Source organism: Lagenorhynchus albirostris, chromosome 1 (assembly GCF_949774975.1).
Source record: "Lagenorhynchus albirostris chromosome 1, mLagAlb1.1, whole genome shotgun sequence".
In the NCBI taxonomy this organism is placed as follows: domain Eukaryota; kingdom Metazoa; phylum Chordata; class Mammalia; order Artiodactyla; family Delphinidae; genus Lagenorhynchus; species Lagenorhynchus albirostris.
The window spans coordinates 161498257-161519765 of NC_083095.1; the positions used below are offsets into that span (position 1 = coordinate 161498257).

The 21509-nt window shown below is 43.5% G+C and overlaps 1 protein-coding gene across 1 annotated transcript in view; it reads right to left on the bottom strand.

The window, feature by feature from the left end:
• ADAMTSL3 (ADAMTS like 3) overlaps positions 1–21509 on the bottom strand; it is a 373236-nt gene that overhangs the window by 17770 nt on the left and 333957 nt on the right. Inside the window, 5 exon segments of the mRNA XM_060157437.1 lie at positions 72–276; positions 4863–5046; positions 7193–7243; positions 7246–7308; positions 10085–10267. Coding sequence (XP_060013420.1) covers positions 72–276; positions 4863–5046; positions 7193–7243; positions 7246–7308; positions 10085–10267 — 686 coding nt within the window.

A 21509-nucleotide genomic window follows, 5' to 3' on the forward strand; every position in this document is an offset into this window, starting at 1 on the left:
GTTTCACCACAGGGAGTGTATGATTATAGTAAATGATCATACTTTCAAAACACTAGATTTGTCAGCATTACCTGGTTCCCTGGTTCAATAAGCCCTGGAACACACGGGTGACTGGAGCAGGGGCTTCTTCCCAGAGGCCTCTCTCTGGGGGCACATGCTCTCGGAGGCATCACCTGTACAGTCCCATTGGCTCTTGTCCGCTTACAGGTCACTTGCCGACTGCGGAATCCTTCACCGCAAGACACAGAGCACTCTGACCATGTGCCCGTGAACCACCTAAGAACAAAAACTACAGGAGCTTAGTAAGGACTGGTAGGACAGATCCAACAGGGAGTGCCTTCCAAAGGAAAAATTGATCCTAAGATGATGACTGTTTCAGGGCCCTCACACGTCTCTCTGGAAATGGGCAGCAGCACAGATAACTCCCAGCCATATGCTCAGGTTTTCTTTTACTCAGAGAAGCAACAGAATCACCACGTAGAGACAAGCAACATAGGGGTGGGATAGAGCCGTCTTCAAGTATGTAAGGAGCCATGACTTGTGTGGCTTCATAGAGTACAGCTAGGGCAAAATTAGGTGGAAACTTCAAAAAGGTGGATTTCAACTCACTGAAAGCAAAGGGAATATTACTGGATATTACTAAATCACCTATGTGCTCTTTGTGCTCTGAGACGTTCGCATGTTTTCTAATGTAATTGTCATCTTGTTCCCATTCTTGCAGTGAGGACAGCGATGTCCACAAGGTTAAATAGCTATGGTCCCATAACTAACATGCCAAGAAAGCTGGGACTGCTTCTAGATTTATCTGACCCTAAAGTTCATAATGATTATAGAAGACTGAACTTGGAAGTGGACACCTTGGAGATATTGGGTGCTCTGTCACTCAAGATGTTCGAGCTGCCACCAGGATACTGAAGAGTAGGGGTTCCTAACCTGAGCCCCATTGTTCTGCCAGGGAACCATGGACTTGGATGGGAAAAGGATTACATCTTCATTGCCACTAAGCTCTAACGGCAATTGTATTGCCTTCAATTGTAAAAATGTAGGCAACAACATCTAGTAGTAATAGCAATACCTGTGATTTTGTTAGCAATAGAAATCATAGCTGCTTTCACATGACATGAAAATTGTGGCAGGCATCCAAAACAGCAATTATATTCATCACCATTTCAAAATCAATTGTACTAGTAGACCCTATTATTTAGTGTGTTAATAGAGAAGCAAATTTCCTACTACATCACACATTTGAAACTACTTCAGTAACTATATTTCAATATAATTAATTGGATTCCTCTGTAGTCAAGTATATTTTATTTTTATAGATTTAAAACCCTTGATTGAGAAGGGAGCCATAGGCTTCTCTAGACTACGGAGGGATCCGTGGCACTGAAATGTGAAGGACCCCTGATGTAGAGGGATCTAGGGTTAGATGATCTCTACTGTTTCTTCTAGGTATGAAAGTGTATGACAGTTTTTTCTAGGAGTGGCTAAAGGCTTGAGAGTACTTAATAAATAAGGATAAATTTCCCAGTGTGAATTCTCATTGTGAGAATCAACAATTGATATAAACCAGTTTTCTTGGATCAAATTCCTCCTAGTTATTCTAGCATCAGTTTGCTGCTTCCTGAGGGACAGATGACTCTTGCACAAGCTCTTCCTTTGAAGGATAGGAAGAGCTCATGCAAGAGTCAAGGTGCCTACGGCACTGCAAGAGAGGTCAAGGTGCCCACGGTATCCACGGCTCTTCTAATAACGTGTTCCGAGGCATCTCTTTTGTTTCACGGTGTGACCATGCCTCCCACTTCTCCTCCAAGGCACAGATCATGGATCCGGGGTGGGCATTTGCACAGAGCAGTGAGCTGTACAACATTATGTACACCTCCGATTCCTCCTCAGTAAAATGAGGTTGATTAATAGTGTCTGCCTCACAGGTTTGTGCTCAGTAAGTACTACTACTGTTTGGTTTTTGTCTTGGTTTTTTTTTTGTTTGTTTTTACTGTGAATTTTGGCATTGTGAACAAAAATATTGCCTGCCATGTCAGTAAACAAAGGATGTTGCAGCCATCAAGCCATCACATTACAGCTGCCCTGATGGTACACCACCCCGAGGAGACTCAGGATGAGAAAGCACAGGACACTGGCCCCAGATAGTGGAGGTGCACATCAAAGGAATGATTTCGGTAAGCCCAGACTCTTGCATCTTCCCATACAGACAAAGGCGCTAAATTCCTTAACTTCAGATAGCTGGTTTTCTTTAATTAACAGTAATATTTTGATGTTCCAACTACCTGGTCTTTTGTTGCAAAAACTCCTATATATCTTGGTTCCCCCACTCCCCGCCTTGCCACTTCAGAACAGTTTCTCAGCATTATCTGCGATGCTATGTCCCAAGCCTGAAGTCCTCAGAATGTCCGTCGAATAAAACATACCTCTCGACTTTTAGGTTGTGCATTATTTTCAGTCGATGGCATCATTGGTCAATTATCTGCTAGGGACTATGCTATTCAATCATTCATTCATTTTTTTAACAAATATTTTTAGAGAGTGTACAATGGGGCGATCACTGTGCTGAGTGCTGGGGATAACTTGTTAAACACACCAGCTGTGGATTTGGGTCTCATAGAACCGATGGTCCAGTATGTGGGCAAGACAGGCAGATTGTGGTAAGAGCTGTGCAGAAGAATGACATGGAAATAGAAAAACATATAGCACAGGGGTCTGGGTTAGTTTGGGGACTAGAAAGTTTTCCTGAAAATAGATGAATAAGAATAACTAAGTGAAAAGAGAGTAAGCAGTATGTGCAAAGGCCCTGAGTCAGGAGACAGAACGGTATATCAAAGGGACAAAAAAGACTATTGTGGATGGAGATCCAATAACCAGGCTGGGAGACACAGCAATGAGGCAGAAAGGCAGCCTGAGACCCAAGCACGCAGGGACTTTTATTCTTTCACTCACCTATTTGGTCAGGCAGCAAATAGGTACTGGGCACTTACTATGTGCAAGGCATTATTTTAGACATTGGGGGACAAAATGAACAAGATAGACACAGTCCCTATGCCAGGAACTTTGACCTTTGTCCTAAGAACAATGGGAAGGCATGGAAGGTTGTTTATTTTTTTTAAACATCTTTATTGGAGTATAACTGTTTTACAATGCTGTGTCAGTTTCTGCTTTATAACAAAGTGAATCAGCTATACGTATACATATATCCCCGTATCTCCTCCCTCTTGCGTCTCTCTCCCACCCTCCCTATCCCACCCCTCTAGGTGGTCACAAAGCACCGAGCTGATCTCCCTGTGCTATGCGGCTGCTTCCCACTAGATACCTGTTTTACATTTGGTAGTGTATATATGTTCATGCCACTCTCTCAGTTCGTCCCAGCTTACCCTTCCCCTTCCTCGTGTCCTCAAGTCCATTCTCTAAGTCCGCGTCTTTATTCCTGTCCTGCCCGTAGTTTCTTCAGATCCATTTTTTTTGTTTTTTTGTTTAGATTCCATGTATATGTGTTAGCATACAGTATTTGTTTTTCTCTTTCTGACTGACTTCACTCTGTATGACAGACTCTAGGTCCATCCACTTCACTACAAATAACTCAATTTCGTTTCTTTTTATGGCTGAGTAATATTCCATTGTATATAGGTGCCACATCTTCTGTATCCATTCATCTGTCGATGGACACTTAGGTTGCTTCCATGTCCTGGCTATTGTAAATAGAGCTGCAATGAACATTGTGGTACAGGTCTCTTTTTGAATTATGGTTTTCTCAGGGTATATGCCCTGTAGTGGGATTGCTGGGTTGTATGGTAATTCTATTGTTAGTTTTTTAAAGAACCTCCATACTGTTCTCCATAGTGGCTGTATCAATTTGCATTCTCACCAGCAGTGCAAGAGGGTTCCCTTTTCAAGTGAGGAGCATCGTGATGAGTTTGTATTTAGGGTTTCTTTTTTTAAGGTTTTTTTCTAATGTGAACCGTTTTTAAAGTCTTTATTGAATCTGTTACAATATTGCTTCAGTTTTATGTTTTGGTTTTTTGGACGTGAGGCATGTAGGACCTTAGCTCCCCGACCAGGGATCGAACCCACACCCCCTGCATTGGAAGGCAAAGTCTTAACCACTGGACTGCCAGGGAAGTCCCATGGGTTTGTGTTTTCAAAGATGGTTCTTATAGAGTGGACAAGGCACTCTAGAAAGGAGACAAAACTCAGGAGGCTCCTGGAGTGGTCCTAGTGAGGAATGATGATGGCTTGGACTCCATTGGTAACAGTGGGAATTGACAAGAACGGATGGAAGTGAGAGGAAAGTGGGAGTTCAGGATGTTGTCAATGTGATCTGGAACACTGGGGACGGATCAGATTTGGTGGAGATCATGAGTTTGACTTTGGACATTTTTAAAACCATTGATTTGTGTTGTCTGTGACACAGAAAGGTTAGTAATGGTTTTACCCCTGGGGGTAGAGTCTACGGAACTGTGCTTTTAACTAGTGCCTCTCATGATCTGGCCCGCTGACTTATCTCCTGGGTAAACCCATGAAATCAGCTTCACTGTGCTCTTAAGGTACATTGTGAGTGCAGGAAACAGATTTGGGTAGCAATTAAGAGCAGATGCTGTGAAAGCAGACTACCTCAATGTGAATTCTGGCCCTTGTAACTGTGCGGCCTAGGGGAGTTGTTCCATCTGTAAAATAGAAAATGAACGACATCGACCTCAGAGGTGACTGTGAAGTGATCCACATAAAGTACTTAGCAGAGTGCCTTGTATGGTACATGCTAAACAAATCACACTGGTCGAGTTATTAATTCCAAATGACTGGGCATTTTAAAACAAGCCAAAACCTGGTACTGATGAGATGACTACACATACCTCGAGGGGCAGTCCCAGATGTTACAGGGCTGGAACCCAGCCAGCGGCTTCTGGAGGTGCTCGCAGAAGGCCTCACTCACTTCCTGCCCGTTGGCCATTACACACTGGGGTCTCTGAACTCGGGCTCCCAAGTGGCCGCAAGTGGCAGAACAATGTGTCCAGCTACCAAGCTCCCAGAAAGTCTCTGCAGAAAGAAAATGAATGTCATGACAGATGAGAAATGATGATGGGCTGGAGACAACCCGGCCAAAGACCACCGCCAGCTGTTTTCTGGTTACCTGCCTGTCTGGTGCTCTGAGTAGCAGACAGAGAATAAGCCATCATACAGTGCAAGGGAGTCCTTTAAATCTCCTTTCCCCTCAGCTAGCTTACTGTAATAACTGGTGGGAATGGCAGCCAGAATGGGGCCCTCGGACCACAGCCTGGGTAAGGGGCTACTGCAGACCAGCTGGATCTGCCAGAAAAAGCCCAGAGAGAAGGCGGAGGTATCCTGTGCAGTGCGCTGGCTCCTCACGACTCTCCAAGCAGAGCCAACAGGACAAGAGTGGAGGGTCTCTCAGGGGATGCCCTAAGGATGCCCCGTGGGTTCTATTTCTCCAAAGTGGATCAGGCCGAGAAATGAAAGATGTTTAGCAGGGAGCAGGGATTAAGCAGAAATGTTAATGTTGCATTTCAATTCCATTCTTACTTTTCCATTAATTCTGAATCTAAGTTTCAGATTATTCCTGAAACTGCGTACATAATTTGTCCTGGAGACATCTGGAAAGGTGAAAATGGGAGTTTCCTTTAGAAACGTTGAAGCTGACCCCCTCCAATAATTATAACGGTTTTTACTTTAATCCCCCTTCCAAGCAGCCTTTTCCTTCACTTTTGACACTTGGTAAAAAGACGAGGTAGGACATGATGATGACACATTTGTGTATGATCACAGAAAGTGCCAGATTTTTTGTAATAATCACAAGTAATTGATAGCTACCAGCTGTGTCCGCAGGCTCCCTCACAGAGGGACTGATTTCTCTAACTTAATTGTTTTCCCGGTTTTCCTTTTGATTTTGGAATATTTGTCCTAAGTTGCATATGGTGTCATTTGCAAAGGAGAAGAGAATATATTTTTAGTTGCCCCCCCCAGGATTACAGTTTATTTAAAACAAATTTAAAAAACAGCTAAGTTTATTGAGAATTTTCCAGGTGATAGGTACTGAGTTAAACACTTTAACATCAATTTTCATTTAATCCTTATGGCCATCTTGTGAATTAGATTAGTTTTACTTGCAGAGGTGGACACTTCAAAAAGCTAAGTGACTTTCCCAAGATCCTTCAGCTGGATTGGGGCCCAGTGTGTCTGTCTCCAAATCTAACTCTTTCTACTCTGTCACATTTCACAAAGACACCCTGATGATTCAAGGCAGGACACACATGCATTTCTTTAAAAAAAATATGCATTTTTTTACTGAGGTATAATTCATATACAATAAAATGCTCAGATATCAGGCATGTGGTTTTATGAGTTTTCACAATTGTATGCATTTATGTAACCGTGATCCAAAGCAAGGTATATAACATTTCATCACCCCTAAAATTTCCTCCTGCCTCTTTTTTAATCAATTTCCCTCTCCTCCAGGCAACCTACTTCTCCATTTCTGTTAATATACATCAGTACTATCTGTTCCTGGACTTCATATGATACGTACTCTTGTATGTTTGGCTTTTTTTGCTTAACATAATGTTTTTGAGATATACCCATATTGTCCTGTATATCAGTCATTCATTCTTTTATTTTTATTGCTGAATAACATTTCATTGTATGAATACACCCACAAAGTTACACCTTATTCTCATAAGTATTTTTGATTTTCTTAACTCTACCTCTCTCCCTTGGCCTCCTAAAGAGTTTTGCAAGCTGGAAATACCTAGATTAGGTTCTTGTGACCAAGTACTGATATGTGTGGAAAAAAATATTTGTGAAAGAAGACAAATGAAAGAATTGATTGCACAGTTCTTAGCAAATCTTCCCTCTGTTAATATTTACCAAGTTAGCAATTGTTTTGCAACTGGAAAACCAATGTCTGCATTACCACAGATAATGGTGCAGATTTGGGATATGACCTCTGTGGGCTTCCTCAGGAGTGAATTTTTCTAAAAAAACGTTCAATATGGAAAGAAAATGTTGAACCCCCGAAGGTTGAGGGGGAAGGAAAAAGCTGGCTGGACGCCTAGGAATAATTTTACTTATTGCAAAGTGCAAAACATGGAGGGTCTTTTAACTAATTCCTTTTCTTAGCACATGCCTTACCACCAGCAAATCCCCCAAAAAAGCCCAAATCCCAGACCTGAAGGTAGGGGTTCTCTTGTTGGCCCATTACTGTTGGTTTCAGTGTGGATGCCTGGAGCATATGCTGTTTATGGTCCTTGGGAAATAGAAGTTTACTGCCTGACTGTCTTTGTTCTGAGAAAAAAAAAGGAACACTTGTTTACCAATTAGAAGTTATCTAATTCTTGTTCCACCTTGGGTGTTCTGAAAGACGACAACTCCTGGGAAATAATTCCTTTCCAATAGAATACTCTGTCCCAGGACACTCAGGCTCACACAGATCTGGGAGCTATGTGTGGGGCTGGGTGTGCGGAGAGCCACGGGGGCTTAGTTAGAGTTATTAACTACGCTAACATGTAGCATCTCTGCATGTTTTCAGGGTTTACAGCCTAACTAACAAGGTAGGGAAAAATACATTCACCAGAATTCCAAAAGGGACTGGAGGAAGCAGCTGGGGCTTATAGGGCTCTTCCCCTCCAGACAGCTTTGGGAACAGAAGAAGGGGTGATGTTTTACAGGGGACCTCACATGGTGAGGAGTGCATGAGTGTAAGAGCAGAAGGATGGTGGAGGAATGCTGTGTATTGTGTGATGTAAGACATTCTTGATTCCTCAGTCATGTGACCAAAGTCACAAGCTGCTTGACTGGAGAGACTTCTGAGAGAAGAGGCGTGCAGGGCAGAACTGAGACACCCACACAGACTCATGAGTGGAGAGGGGGAGAGGCAAGGAATAAGGCTGGGACTTCACAGGGAGCTTGGGGAAGGCACTGGAGAATCAGACAGGTTAAGCTTCCCCATTTGCTGACAATCTTCCATATTAAGATCCTAGAGGACCACAGAGGCTCTTTGGGAAGGGCCACATGGAGGTACACCAGTGCCCTTCTGATCAGCACTGAGAGTCAAGGAGGGCAGTATGGAGAACACTGAAAGAGATGACTATATATTTGGGCTCTAGTAAAAACTTTCTTTTTTCTTTTTTTTAAATAAGCTTATTTATTCATTTGTTTATTCATTTATTTTTGGCTGTGTTGGGTCTTCGTGCACGGGCTTTCTCTAGTTGTGGTGAGTGGGGGCTACTCTTCGTTGTGGTGCATGGGCTTCTCATGGCGATGGCCTCTCTTTTTGCAGAGCACAGGCTCTAGGCACGCGGGCTTCAGTAGTTGTGGCATGTGGGCTTAGTAGTTGTGGCTCACGGGCTTAGTTGCTCTGCGGCATGCAGGATCTTACCGGACCAGAGATCGAACCCATGTCCCCTGCATTGGCAGGCGGATTCGTAACCACTGCGCCACCAGGGAAGTCCTCTAGTACAAACTTTCAATGAGTAGCAGGTTTCCTCAATTTATACAACGGGATAAAAGATTACTGCCTGGGCTTCCCTGGTGGCGCAGTCGTTGAGAGTCCGCCTGCCGATGCAGGGGACACGGGTTCGTGCCCCGGTCCGGGAAGATCCCACATGCTGCGGAGCGGCTGGGCCCGTGAGCCATGGCTGCTGAGCCTGCGCGTCCGGAGCCTGTGCTCCGCAGCGGAAGAGGCCGCAGCGGTGAGAGGCCCGCGTACCGCAAAAAAAAAAAAAAAAAAAAAAAAAAAAAAAAAAAGATTACTGCCTCCAACACTGTGCTATTGTAAATATCTAAAGAGTTCAGGAACATCAAAGTGCTTTGTGCATGACACCTATTCCAACTCCCCATCTATTTATGTCTCTGGGCTCCTCTAACTGCCAACAAGAAAAGCCATGGAGAAAGCTCTTTCCCTCATCCTCTTAGTTTGGCTGTGGATTCTATAATCTCATACCAGTTCTGCCAGTGACTCAGTTTTATTCATTTATGAAACACTTATTTAATACCTGTGTTAGGTGCTGGAGAGACAAAGGACAATAATAAATGATCCCTAACGTCAGTCTAATTGACTTCTGTGATTAACTCTCAATCACTTCCAAACTCTGGGGGGGAAAGAGAAGTATTATTTATTGAGTCCTCAAACCCCTGCAAGTTAAAGCTCATTCTGGTGACAAGACTTCGTGAGCTCCAGATCTTATCCCTGACAGACAGCAGCAGCAGAAGCCAGCTTATCACCCTGTGCGGGGGGCTCACTGCAATGACCTTCCTCAAATTACAATACTGACCCCACTACAAGATGTCTTAAGACTCAATTGATTAGTATTTGTTGAGCACCTACTGTGTGCCTCATACTCTATTATATTGTTAGGACTGCAAAAGAAATACTAGACATGGTCTGTACCATTAAGGGACCCACAATTTAGCTGAGGAGACATAAATGAAAGAGGAAACAACTGGGGACCAATGTGTGTTAGGACTTAGGGACCAAGGGGTGAGACCACAGAAAGGAGAGGTCCAAAAAAATCAGAGAAGGATTCACACGGGAAATGGGAATTCAGTTGGCCCTACAGGATGGGAGGTATTGGGGCAACATGATAAAAGCAGTGAGCAGTATGAGTGCAATGAGCACTCTTCCTGGGTAAGCAATATGAATGGCAGCCAAACTTCCAGGGAAGCAACATGGGGTGTGTGTGTGGAGGGGGGTTTGGAACACAGGGCAGGAAACCACGTTGCCTAGAACAGAGTTTAGTGCTGGCTTACAATGGAGGTCAGGGAAAAGAAGCAGATGTAAAGGCAGAATATGAAGGATCTTGATTCTGGGCAGAAAGTTTATATCCCAACGTAGGTTCTTAGGCAGAGAAGGAGCAGCAAGAAAGTCACAACCTTCTAAGAGAAGAACTGGTAAGACAGAGTATTAGATTTAGTGCTCGTTTGTAAGTGGGCAGTGGCAGCAATAGTTAAAACCATTTAATGTCCACTTGTTTACTCCTTGACCCCAGAATCAACAAAACCAGGTCCTACTTTGTACATATTATAGGAAGCACTTGAAGGACAACAAGAATTTGACGCTTACCCAGCAAGTGGAGGATGGATGTTGCCATCGCCTTTCCAAGAGCATTGGTGGCTGTACAGACATAGGTTCCTTCACTTTCAAGGGAAACATTCTGCAACAACAGGGATCCATTGAAAAGCAAGGAAATATTGTCACTCAGAGATCCTCCTTTCTTCAACCAAGTTACATTAGGTTGAGGGACACCTTTGGAAGAAAAACAAATATGACAAAGGCAAACTCCTTTAAGAATAGGGCCACAGGACCATATGCAAATACCATTTAGCATTTTGACCACAAGTCAGGAAATGGGTTTAATCACATATAATAGGAAAAACGGCTCTTTCTATTTCTATAGCTCCTCTATGGCAGATGGGGGATGCTGCTGAAGCAAAGGGCTTTGGTCTGCTGAGCACCAGGTTGGTTTATGTATATAAGTCAAGGAATAGGAGCCAAAGAGGGTGGGCTTGCTCTGTATTGGGAAGGGAGAGGAATTTGAAGTTGAATGGGGGTAACGGGAAAGTGGTTGGAAAAGAGGAGCTGATCAAGCCGGATGAATGTGGAGGCAGAGACACAGAGAGAAATTCCTAGCAGTGGGTTGTCACAAAGAAGCCTTTTGGAAACAAAAATATCGAATATGGATGTTTAAGTGGTTCGCTGTGCAAAAGGCAATGCAACGTTCCTCCCTTCAGGTGGAATACAAAATCTTTAGGGAAGTAGATTTTGTTCATCCATGCTTTTGTGAAAGAGGATAATTTCAGGGAACAAAAAGAAGTGTTGCATTTTAAGTTTGGGTCAACGTAGAGGTGAGCAGACTGTAAGCAACATCTCTGGACACAGAGAGGAGCGTGAGGAATTGAAAGAATTTCTTCCCCCACATCTTGAGAAATCTTAGCCATTTGCTGGGCTGTGGGATGTGAAACTAAGAGGAATCTCATTTCGTTCTTAAGAGTTGGGGCAGCCTCCAGTGATCCAGCAGCGTTACTGGTTTTGAGGATGTCCTTTCTTCCTGCAGTGCTCTGGCTAGAGAGGCTATGGCAGACATGGCAAGGCTTTCTGACAAGAAAGAGATATCATCGCTCTAATCGTGACATCTGCAGTGCACCTTACAAGAGGCAAAACACATGCTCCATGAACACTGAGACACTTTCTCACGGTTATTCCCAACTCCTGGGAAGTAGTCATTGTTAGCTCTGTCTTACAGCTGAGGAAGCTGGTCAAGTCAAAACTAGCTCAGAACCTAAATACACAGAGAAGTGCTAATCACAAGTGCATATATATAGTTTTGTAGTTTCTTCTACAAATATAAACACATGGAGAGGTTAAACTTAGAATTCTGAGGTCAACAGCTAGTAAACACTGGATCTGAGATTCACACCCACGCAGTTTACTCCAGAACTTACCTTTTAACCACAATGTAGGTAGGTCTTATATATTTCTTGATAGATTTATTCCTAGGCATCTTATACTTTTTATGGCCATAGTAAGCAGGCTCTTTTAAAATATATTTTATAGTTGTTTATTCCTGACAATTAGGAAAGCAATGAACACTCGCGTCTTTATCTTGTATCTAATCATTACTAAAGTTTATTATTTTGAATAGTTTTCAAATGATTTTGTTTTTTAAATGTAAACAATCACATCACTTATATGTAATGACAATTTTATCTTTTTTTCCTATATTTATACCTATGATTTCTATTAACTATTGCATTGTATTAGCTAATGTCTCTAGAACAATGCTGAGTCATGTTACAGCAGGCAAATTTGCCTTGTTTCCAGCTTTAAAGGGAACATTACTAATGTTTCATCCTCAAGCACGTTGTTTGCTTTTGTTTTCTGTTAGCTGTTGTCAAATCAAAGAAATTTCCTTCTGTTTCTAACTCACATGGAAATTTCTAAACCTTTGAGCTAATATTTAGTTTATTTTAATTGGATTTTTTAAAAATTAAAGTATTTAAAGTTATTAATTTTCCTTTGAGTACAGCTTTGACTATATATATTTTGAGATGAAATAAACCATTACCATTATTTCACTCATTCAAAAATGTTTACAAAGTGTTTATTATATGTGAGACTTTATGCTGGTGCTAAGGATATGTGAACTAAGTTTCCTTAAGAAACTTGATTTTAGAAGCCTTAATTTTGTGGTCTTCTAGGATCTTAAGATGGAAGATTGTCAATAAATGGGGTAGGCTTAACCTGTCTGATTCTCGAGTGCCTTCTCCAAGCTCCCTGAGAAGTCCCAGCCTTAATTTTTAAATTTTAATTCCCTCCTTTGGAGGGAAACAGATGATTGCAATAAAAGGACATGAGGGCTTATGATAAACGTAAACACTGGATGCCACTGGCACGTAAAAGCTGTATTTAATACAGACTGGAGAGAGGGGAAAGATTCTCACATGAAGGAACATCTAAGCTAATACTTTAGGACAAGTAGAAACACATCAGGTGAAGGGGGTGGATGTGGTGGTAAGACTGTTTTAGCTAGAGGGAACAGCGTGCAAAAAGGCACAGACACAAAGGAAAATATAGTGCATTTGGGGAATCATAAATTGCTTTTTTATTACTGGAGCTTAAAGTACATGGAGTAGGAGTGAGGAGAGATGACTACAGAGGTCAGCAAGTACCCATAAAATGAAAATTTTATTATCCACAGTAAGGAGTTTGGTGGCATTTATCCTAAAGGAAATAGGAAATAGTTTCATTCTTTTAAGCAGTGGTTAAAACTATCAGATTGCTGCTTCAGAAACATCGTTCTGGATGTGATGTAAAACGGGGACGAGGGAGGCAAGGGTCAGTAGGACCACTTAGGTGGTTACAGAAGCAATTGAGGTGAGATGCAAAGAGTGCTGAAACAATGGTGGGAGTGAGGGCTCTGGAGAGAATAGATGCACTTAGTAAATATTAAAGAAGAAAAATCAGTAGGATTTGGTGACTGACGTTCTATGCGGGAGTGAAGGAGAAAAAGGATTTAAGGATGACATGCAGATAGAGGGTGGTACCATTCACTGAAACAGGGAAAATAGGAGGAGCAGACCTGCGTGATAAATTCTTATAAGCATGTTGCAGCCTGAGAGGCAGGCGTCGAATTTTACACATACTCCTAGGAGCCTGCGGCAACACTCCGGGGACGAGGACCGGTGGGCGCCATTGTCATGCTCTCCCTCTGCTGTGCTCCAGAGCTTCAGAATCTCCCAGAAGAGAGCTTTTACACAAGTCTGCCCTGATTTTTGTGGCTGCCACCTGCGGATGCCTCTGGAGGACAGGGGAGCCTGTGTTCCTGGTCCCTTGAGACCGTAATAATTGGTGTCACCCAGAAAAGAGCTCATACTCCTATGTGGCACCTTGATTTTTGTGATTGCTGTCAGGGGACACCGCTGTATCACATGGCTCTGGTGGCCAATGGGGCTTATACTTGGGGTCCCACAGGATTGTGGCCAATGGAGAAAGAATACTTGAACAGGTACCACCCCCCAGGGCACAGCAGAAGGCCACAGACCCAGGTCCTCCTTCTTTCTGTGAAGGAGGGCTATGAGCTAAGCATCATGACTGCGCCCGAGGGGCAGGCTTCTGATTAAACATGCATCTTGGGGCTGACTGTGATCCCTCGCAGAGACCTCTGAGGGTGGGAGCTGCCTTCATGCTCACTCTCTGCCATGCTCCGGGGTGCCAGTGTTTCCTGCAGGCAAGCTATACGTGCATCCAGTGCCCTGGTTTTTACCTCTGGTATCCTGTTTTTATTTTTATTTTATATTGGAGTATTGCTGATTCACGATGTTGTGATAGTTTCGGGTGTACAGCAAAGTGATTCAGTTATACATACACGTGCATCTATTTTTTCAAATTCTTCTCCCATTTAGGTTATTAAAGAATACTGAGCAGAGTTCCCTGTGCTATATAGTAGGTCCTTGTGTGTTGTCCATTTTAAATATAGCAGTGTGCACATGTCAATCCCAAACTCCCCATCTATCCCTCCCTCCAACCACGCTTTTCCCAGGCTAACCATAAGTTCATTCTCTAAGTCTGTGACTCTGTTTCTGTTTTGTAAGTAAGTTCATTTGTATCTGGTACCCTGGTTTTTGTGGCTGCCACCCAAGGGATGCTCCTTGATCTGGTGGCTCTGTTGGCCAGGGTTGGAAGGGGTGGGTGTAGGGTTAGCGGTGGGATGGAGGGGTGGGAGGGTAGGGAGGAGGCGGGGGGTGGCGGCTTGCATTCCTGGGTCCCACAGGACTATGGCAATCAGAGAGGCAGTGCTTGGCAGGCTATCACCGCCAGGGCACCGCACAGACAACGGACTGAAACACACCCCCAGTCTTTCTGCAAAGGAGGTCTCTTTGCTTGTCCTGGAGCTTTGGCCTGAGGGGCTGGCTTCAGGTCTGGCTCACATTTAGTGGCCTATAGAGCTGCTTTCAAGGAATGTAGCGCCCCTTGGCACTCTCCCTCCGCCTCGCGCCAGCTCACCACTGTCACCCAGAAAAGGAACTTAGACACTCATTTGGGGCCCTGATTTCGGCAGCTGCCACTCAGGGGACCCCTCCAAATCTTCCGACGCTGGTGGGCATCAGGGGTTACACTTACAGTCCCACAGGACTGTATGTATCTACATACTTAAAGGAAAAACTGATCCTGAGGGTCTAGCTTGCAGTCAGCCTGAATCTAGGTTCTGAGAGCCTCCCGTTTGAGACACTGACAGGTCTTAGCACATCCTCAACTATGAGGAGTTATTAAATACATACAGTAAGTCCCCTACATACAAACCTTCAAGCTGCGAACTTTCAAAGATGCAAACGTGCGTTCGCGTGTCCAATCACATAAGTTAGTTCACGTGTCTAGAGTACATTGTCACATCGCATGCATCTTCTACAAGTGGTTGTGCTTTTGTGTACTTTACTGTACAGTACTGTATAGAGGACAGTAGTACAGCATCTTTATTTCAAGCCCAGGATGTCTGGAAGCAAGTGTAAAAGCAGCAGTGATATACCTGGTACTTTTCAAGGTAATGTACTGTAAGATTAAAAATGTTTTCTTTATTTTTTGCGTTTGTTTTTTATGTATTATTTGTGTGAAAAGTATGATAAACCTATTACAGTACAGTACTATATAGCCGATTGTCTTAGTTGGGTACCCAGGCTAACTGTTGGACTTGCCAACGAATTAAACTTACGAACGTGCTCTTGGAACGGAACTCGTTCATATGCAGGGGACTTACTGTAGTAGGCTGCTTGGACGAGCACAAAGGTTAGAGAGACAAACAGGAGCTGAGGCAGAGCTGAATGACAAGGTTCATCTCCTGCATGAGGCTACTCCTTCAAAACTGGAAAAGGTTGTTGCTTCATCTCTATAGAAGCCAACACAGAGACACAGAGGGGTTGAATGGATGAAAAACCAAGACCCATCCACATGCTGCCTACAAGAGACTCCCTTTAGATGTAAGGATACACACAGACTGAAAGTGAAGGGATGCAAAAAGATATCCCATGCAACTAGAAGTTAATTTAACGAGGAAACCTGGAAAATCACACAGATGTGGAGATTGAAAAACATGCCACTGAACAACCAATGGATCATCTTGCTTTTCTAGATTTTCTTGGGGACACAGCACATACACTACCTAAGACTGACCTTGGTGATGCAGTGGATGCTCTCGTGTGCTTCTTGAGTGCTAGTTCAATGCCATTTTTACTGCCTAACCTCAGCATTCTGACTCAGAGCTCTAATGAGCAGAAATTCCTCCTGGCCCATCTAGATAGATCCCAACCAGCAACTCTGCTCCCAGTGCTGACTATACTTGGTATCTCTTTTACACACTTTATTTTTATTTCAAAGGGTAACATTAGGAAGAGCAAATCAGGTCTCCCTCTTTTTTGCCTGAAGACCACAGAAGTAAATCTGCGGTTTCCTGAAAGCCTCAGACCATACTGCTCAAAAATGTCAAGGGTAAAGATGAGAGACTAGGTTAAATTTCTCTTGGGATTCCTTTCAGCTGAAGGATATGTGAGAGAAATTCATCCGTTCATCCATCCACCCACCTGTCACTTTATATATTTATTCAACTCACTTTTATTATGTACCTCCTATGACCAGCACTCTTCTTGAGCATTATGACTGCTTTAATCTCTCACCTCTCCAGTAGATCATGAGGATAGCGCCTGGCAAAGGGTAGACAAATGAATATTTGCTGAATGCATAAATGAGTGAACTAGGGAATGGATCTACTAGAAGAAAATTATATCCCAAAGATACGTCAGCATGACTTCCTGGTTATTCACGCCAGTGTTCTCTTCCAAATGGCAAAGATACAATGCTGACTCTATTATTAAAAATCTTCATAAATTCAGACACTGTTATTTTGGAATCTGTGGTAATTTAGAAAAGGGCGGTATTAGCTGGGAGGAAAATAACCTCCGTAAATATTTTGAGGCGAAAAACGTAAAACATTTCAGAAATCCCTTTAAACACTTAACTAGCCTCCATATATGTGAATTTAAATTATTTATTAATTAAAGGGATTCCTTTAAGACCTCTGCTAAGTCATTCTCTCTTGAGTAACTGAACATTTTTTAAAGCAACACTAAGTTTGAAAGTATTTTACAATTTAAGGATATTCAGATTTATCTCCTGCAACTAGTCCCAATTAAGGGGAGTTTTCTCAAATTATAAAACCTCTTGCAGTGAGAGACCCTGAAGCACTTCACATGTATTGGCTTATTCTTTACGCCTCTATCATAAGAAGCATGCAAGCAACAGTGCTGTCAATTCTAAACTGAAAAGAGGTGTACTAAAGCCCTTCAGCGAGGTAAGACAAGCCACGCGGGGTCCTCGGGGAAGAGCACTCCAGGCAGAGAGAACAGCTCACGCTTCAGCCCTGAAGCAGGGTTCTTACCATGGGGTCCCTGAACCTCATGTAGGTTCATAGATGGAATTCAGGGGTTTGTGACCTTTCCACTTACTCCAGCTGAGATTTAGCATTTCCATCAACTATGAACATAAGCAACAAACCAAGGTAGCAGTACCTTGGATGCTGAAGCCAATGGAAATCACAGATATTTTCATATCACATTATAATTCTTACAGATATCTCACAATATCTTTTATACCATCACTACTTCAAAACTATGGTATTTCTTGGATGAATGTTAGCTTTTCAATTGAATGCATTAGTAAAGAAACATATTATTAGATCGCATACTTGCTTTATTAATATTGTGATATCTGTATTTTGATTATAATTGGTTTTCTTTATAATATATAGTCTGCATCTGAAAGCACTGTTCTGAGAAGCAGTCCCCTAGGCTTCATCAGACTAGACTTCAGGGCATGCTTCTCTTACTTTGGAAAAAGATAAAAGAACACTGTGGCTGCAGGGATGTGAGCAAGGTCAGAGAAATGGCAGGTCGGGTGGGGGCTCAGATCATAGAGAGCCTTATAGGTCATTGTAAGGCTCTGGTTTTTATTCTAAAGGCTTTGAAGAGTTGTGTGTTCTGACTCTTGATTTTAAAGGACTACTTGGACTGCTACGTTGAGAGTAGATTGTAGGGGGCAAGGGCAGAGAGGGAGACCAGCGAGGAGGCTGTGATTACAATCCAGCCTAGAGATGATGGTGGGTTGGAGCAGCTTGGTAGCAACTGAAGTGGTGAGAAATGTTCAGATTCTGGATATATTTTGAAGGATTTCTCTGGGGAATGGGGGATTGATGGATAGAGGGCTATGTCAGAGAGAAATGCAGGTCAAAAATGATGTCAAGATTTTAGGCTCACGCAACTGAAATAAAGGCACTGCCATTTTCTGAGACTCAGAGAAAAACTCCATGAAGAAGCAATTTTGGGAGCAAAACTCAGGCATTCAGTTTTGGATAAGTTAGGTTTGAAACATCTGATATTCACTGAGGGATGCTGAACAGGCACTTGGATCTGTTCACCTAGGCTTAGAGGAAAGGTCTGGGCTGGAAATACAAATCTAGGAGTTGTCAGCATACAGATGACATTTGAATCCTTGAGCATGAATGAGATCGATGAGGGAGTGAGTACAGCTAGAGAGCAGAAAACGTCTGAGGACTAGTCCTGAGGTACCTTAACTTAGAGATCAGAGATGTGAGGCAAAGCCAGCGGAGGAGGCTGAAAAGGAACAGGTGATACGGTGGGTGTAGAACTGGGAGCGTGGTATCCCAGAAGCTGATGAGAAAGTATTTCACGAAGGAGGGAGGGAATAGCCACTGTCAAATGCAGTCACTGTCAAAGGGCCAAGTAAAAGGTCTGAGGATTGACCACTGAATTGGCAATGTACAGACTTACATGGTGGGCCTGTTGGTAACCTTGACGACAGCTCTGAAGGTTGAATGGTGTGGATAAACTTGGCTGGAGTGAGCTCACGAGAGGATGAAGGAAGATGAAATTGGAGACTGTACAAACTACTCTTGAGGCATTTTGCTATGATGGAAATCGAGGAATGAGGCAGTAGCTGGAGGGGGGAGTGGAGTCAAGGTCAGGCTATCTAAAGGTGGCTTCACTCACCTGGAATTTGCAAAATCTTCCTAACCATTCTCACTGCTCCCACACTGGCCTTCCTTTCACTCTTTGATTCCCTAGTCTATTTTCAACATGGTAGCCAGAGTGTTTTTCCTAAAACATAAGTCAGATCATGTCATTCCTCCAATGGCTTCCATCTCATTCAGAATAAAAACAGAGTGCTTATGATGGCTTATATGGCGCTACGTGATCTGCCTCTATCATCTCAAAAAAAAAAAAAAACAGAAAAAAAAAGTGCTGAGAGCCAGAGAGAGACAGATTCTTGATGAAATCATTTATGTTCCTGAATCTAGATGTGTCCAAAGTTAGTGCACCCTAGGACTTTTCAGTTTCCAGAGCCAGTAACTTCTCTATTTTTCTTGAGCCAGTTTGAGGTGGGTCTCTGACACTTGTAACCATGGGCGTCTGGACTAAAAATGTAGGTAAGAAAACAACCCAGATGGCCAAATGGTCACAGCAGCACGCACTTCTGGGAACAAACTGGCATCACCGTATTCCAAAAGAAAATGTCGGAGATAAGAAGTTTGCATTGAGGAGGATAAGACCACAGCAGAATATGGCCCGACCTCTTCCTCCTCACTCTACACAACTAACCTGGCCAAGTTCATCAGCTTTTAAGAACACAGTGATAATTCCTATGCTGACAATGCCCACATCTGCCTGTCCAACCTGAACCCGTCCCTCGAGTTCAACACCAACAGTTCCTGGACATCTCCCATCCGCGAGTCCCAAAGGTGCCTCAAACGCAGTAAGTCCCACAGCAAATTCATTTTGCTGTAGGCTTGTTCCACATCTCCCTGTAGGCTTGTTCCGCATCATCATTTCAGCACCGCATCTATCCAACTTCCCCACCTTGGAGCCTCAGAGCCACGCCCGGATCTCGCCTCTGCATCCTTCATGTTTCATTTGCCACCAAGTTAGAAAAAAAAATCACTTCTAACTTAGGATGTTCCTGGATCATCTCTTCTTCTCCACTCTCACGGTCAGTGTTGTGGCTCAGGGCCAGAGTTCCTGCCTTAGTTACTGAAGCAACCTCTTAGCTGGATTCCCCACTTCCCAACAATTCTTGTTTTTTTAAAAATTTTTATTGGAGTATAGTTGATTTACAACGTTCTGTTAGTTTCAGGTGTACAGCAACGTGAAACAGTTATACACATACGTATATCCACTCTTCTTTAGATTCTTTTCCCAAATAGGTCATTATAGAGTATTGAGTACCTCCTACACCATTGGTGGGAATGTAAGTTGGGACAACCATTATGGAAAACAGTATGGAGGTTCCTTAAAAAACTAATTACAGAACTACTGTATGATCCAGCAATCCCACTCCTGGGCCAACAATTCTTCATGCAAAGTCGGAGGGAGCAAAGTGCTGGGCCCTGACTGCCTTCAGAAGCTCGTGGCCCTGGCATTGTCAGTTCCACATCACTTAGCTCCAGCCACACTCCTAGCCTGACTTTCCAACCCTCCTGCTGGGTCTCTCCTTGCACAGACCTCAGACTGTAGCCAATTCCGTGTCCTGCAGCAAGCCTGCCCTTGCATGCCAGCTGTCCTACTCATGCTCTTCACTCTGGAATGTTCCTACCTTTTCATCTTCATGGGCCTGGTCACACCTCCTGGGACCTCCCACAGTGAGCTGCCCGTCTACTCCTCCCAGTTCCTACAGCGTTGTATTCGTGCGCACACTATCGCATTGACCACGTTATGTCATGGTCAGTATCGCATCTTTCTGGGAGCTCCTTGCTGTCAGCTGGGCGTGTAGGAGGTGCTCAGAAGAGTGTGTTGAATTGAAAGCATTCAAGGCTCTTTTTGGCGACGGCCATTCTGACCGGTGTGAGGTGATACCTCATTGTAGTTTTGATTCGCATTTCTCTAATAATCAGTGATGTTGAGCAAAACTGGGTCATTTGTAGAGATGTGGATGGACCTAGAGTCTGTCGTACAGGGTGAAGTAAGTCAGAAAGAGAAAAACAAATAGCGTATATTAACGCATATATGTGGAGTCTAGAAAAATGGTACCGATGAACCTATTTGTAGGGCAGGAATAGAGATGCAGACATAGAGAACGGACATGCGGACATGAGGGGGGAAGGGGAAGGGGAGATGAATTAGGAGATTAGGATTGACATATATACACTACCATGTGTAAAACAGATAGCTAGTGGGAACCTGCTGTATAGCACAGGGAGCTCAGCTTGGTGCTCTGTGATGACCTAGATGGGTGGGATGGGGGCGGCTGTGGGAGGGAGGCCCAAGAGGGAGGGGATAGATGTATACATATAGCTGATTCACTTCGGTGTACAGGAGAAACTAACACAACATTGTAAAGCAATTATACTCCAATAATAATAATTTAAAAAAAAGCGTTCAAGGCTCTTGTTATGGACTGGATGTTCATGCTTCATTCCTCCCACCTCCACCACCAAATTTATCTGTGGAAGCCCTAACCACCCATAGGATGGCATTTGGAAATGGGGCTTTGGGAAGGTAATGAGCTTTAGATGAGTTCATGAGGGTACATCTCCCATGATGGGATGAGTACCCTTATAAAAAAAAAGGAAGATAGTGGAGATCTCGCTCTCTTTCCATCATGTGAGGAAACACTGAGAAGATGGCTGTCTGTAAGCCAGGAGGAGTTCTCACCAGACACCGAGCCTTCCGGCACATTGACCTTGGACTTCCCAGCCTCCAACACTGGGAGAAATAAATGTCTGTTGTTTTAGCCACCCAGTCTATGGTATTTTGGTATAACAGCCTAAGCTAAGGCAGCTGTAGAGGAGGACTTGACTCTGGGGTTGTTGCCTGTCATAGGGCTCACCCGTCCTCAAGGCCTTAGGAAACAGGTTCTGCTGCATTCACACCCCTGGCTGGCTGAGACCCTAAGGGAAGGACGTCACCTTACAGCATCTAGGGGGCGCAGT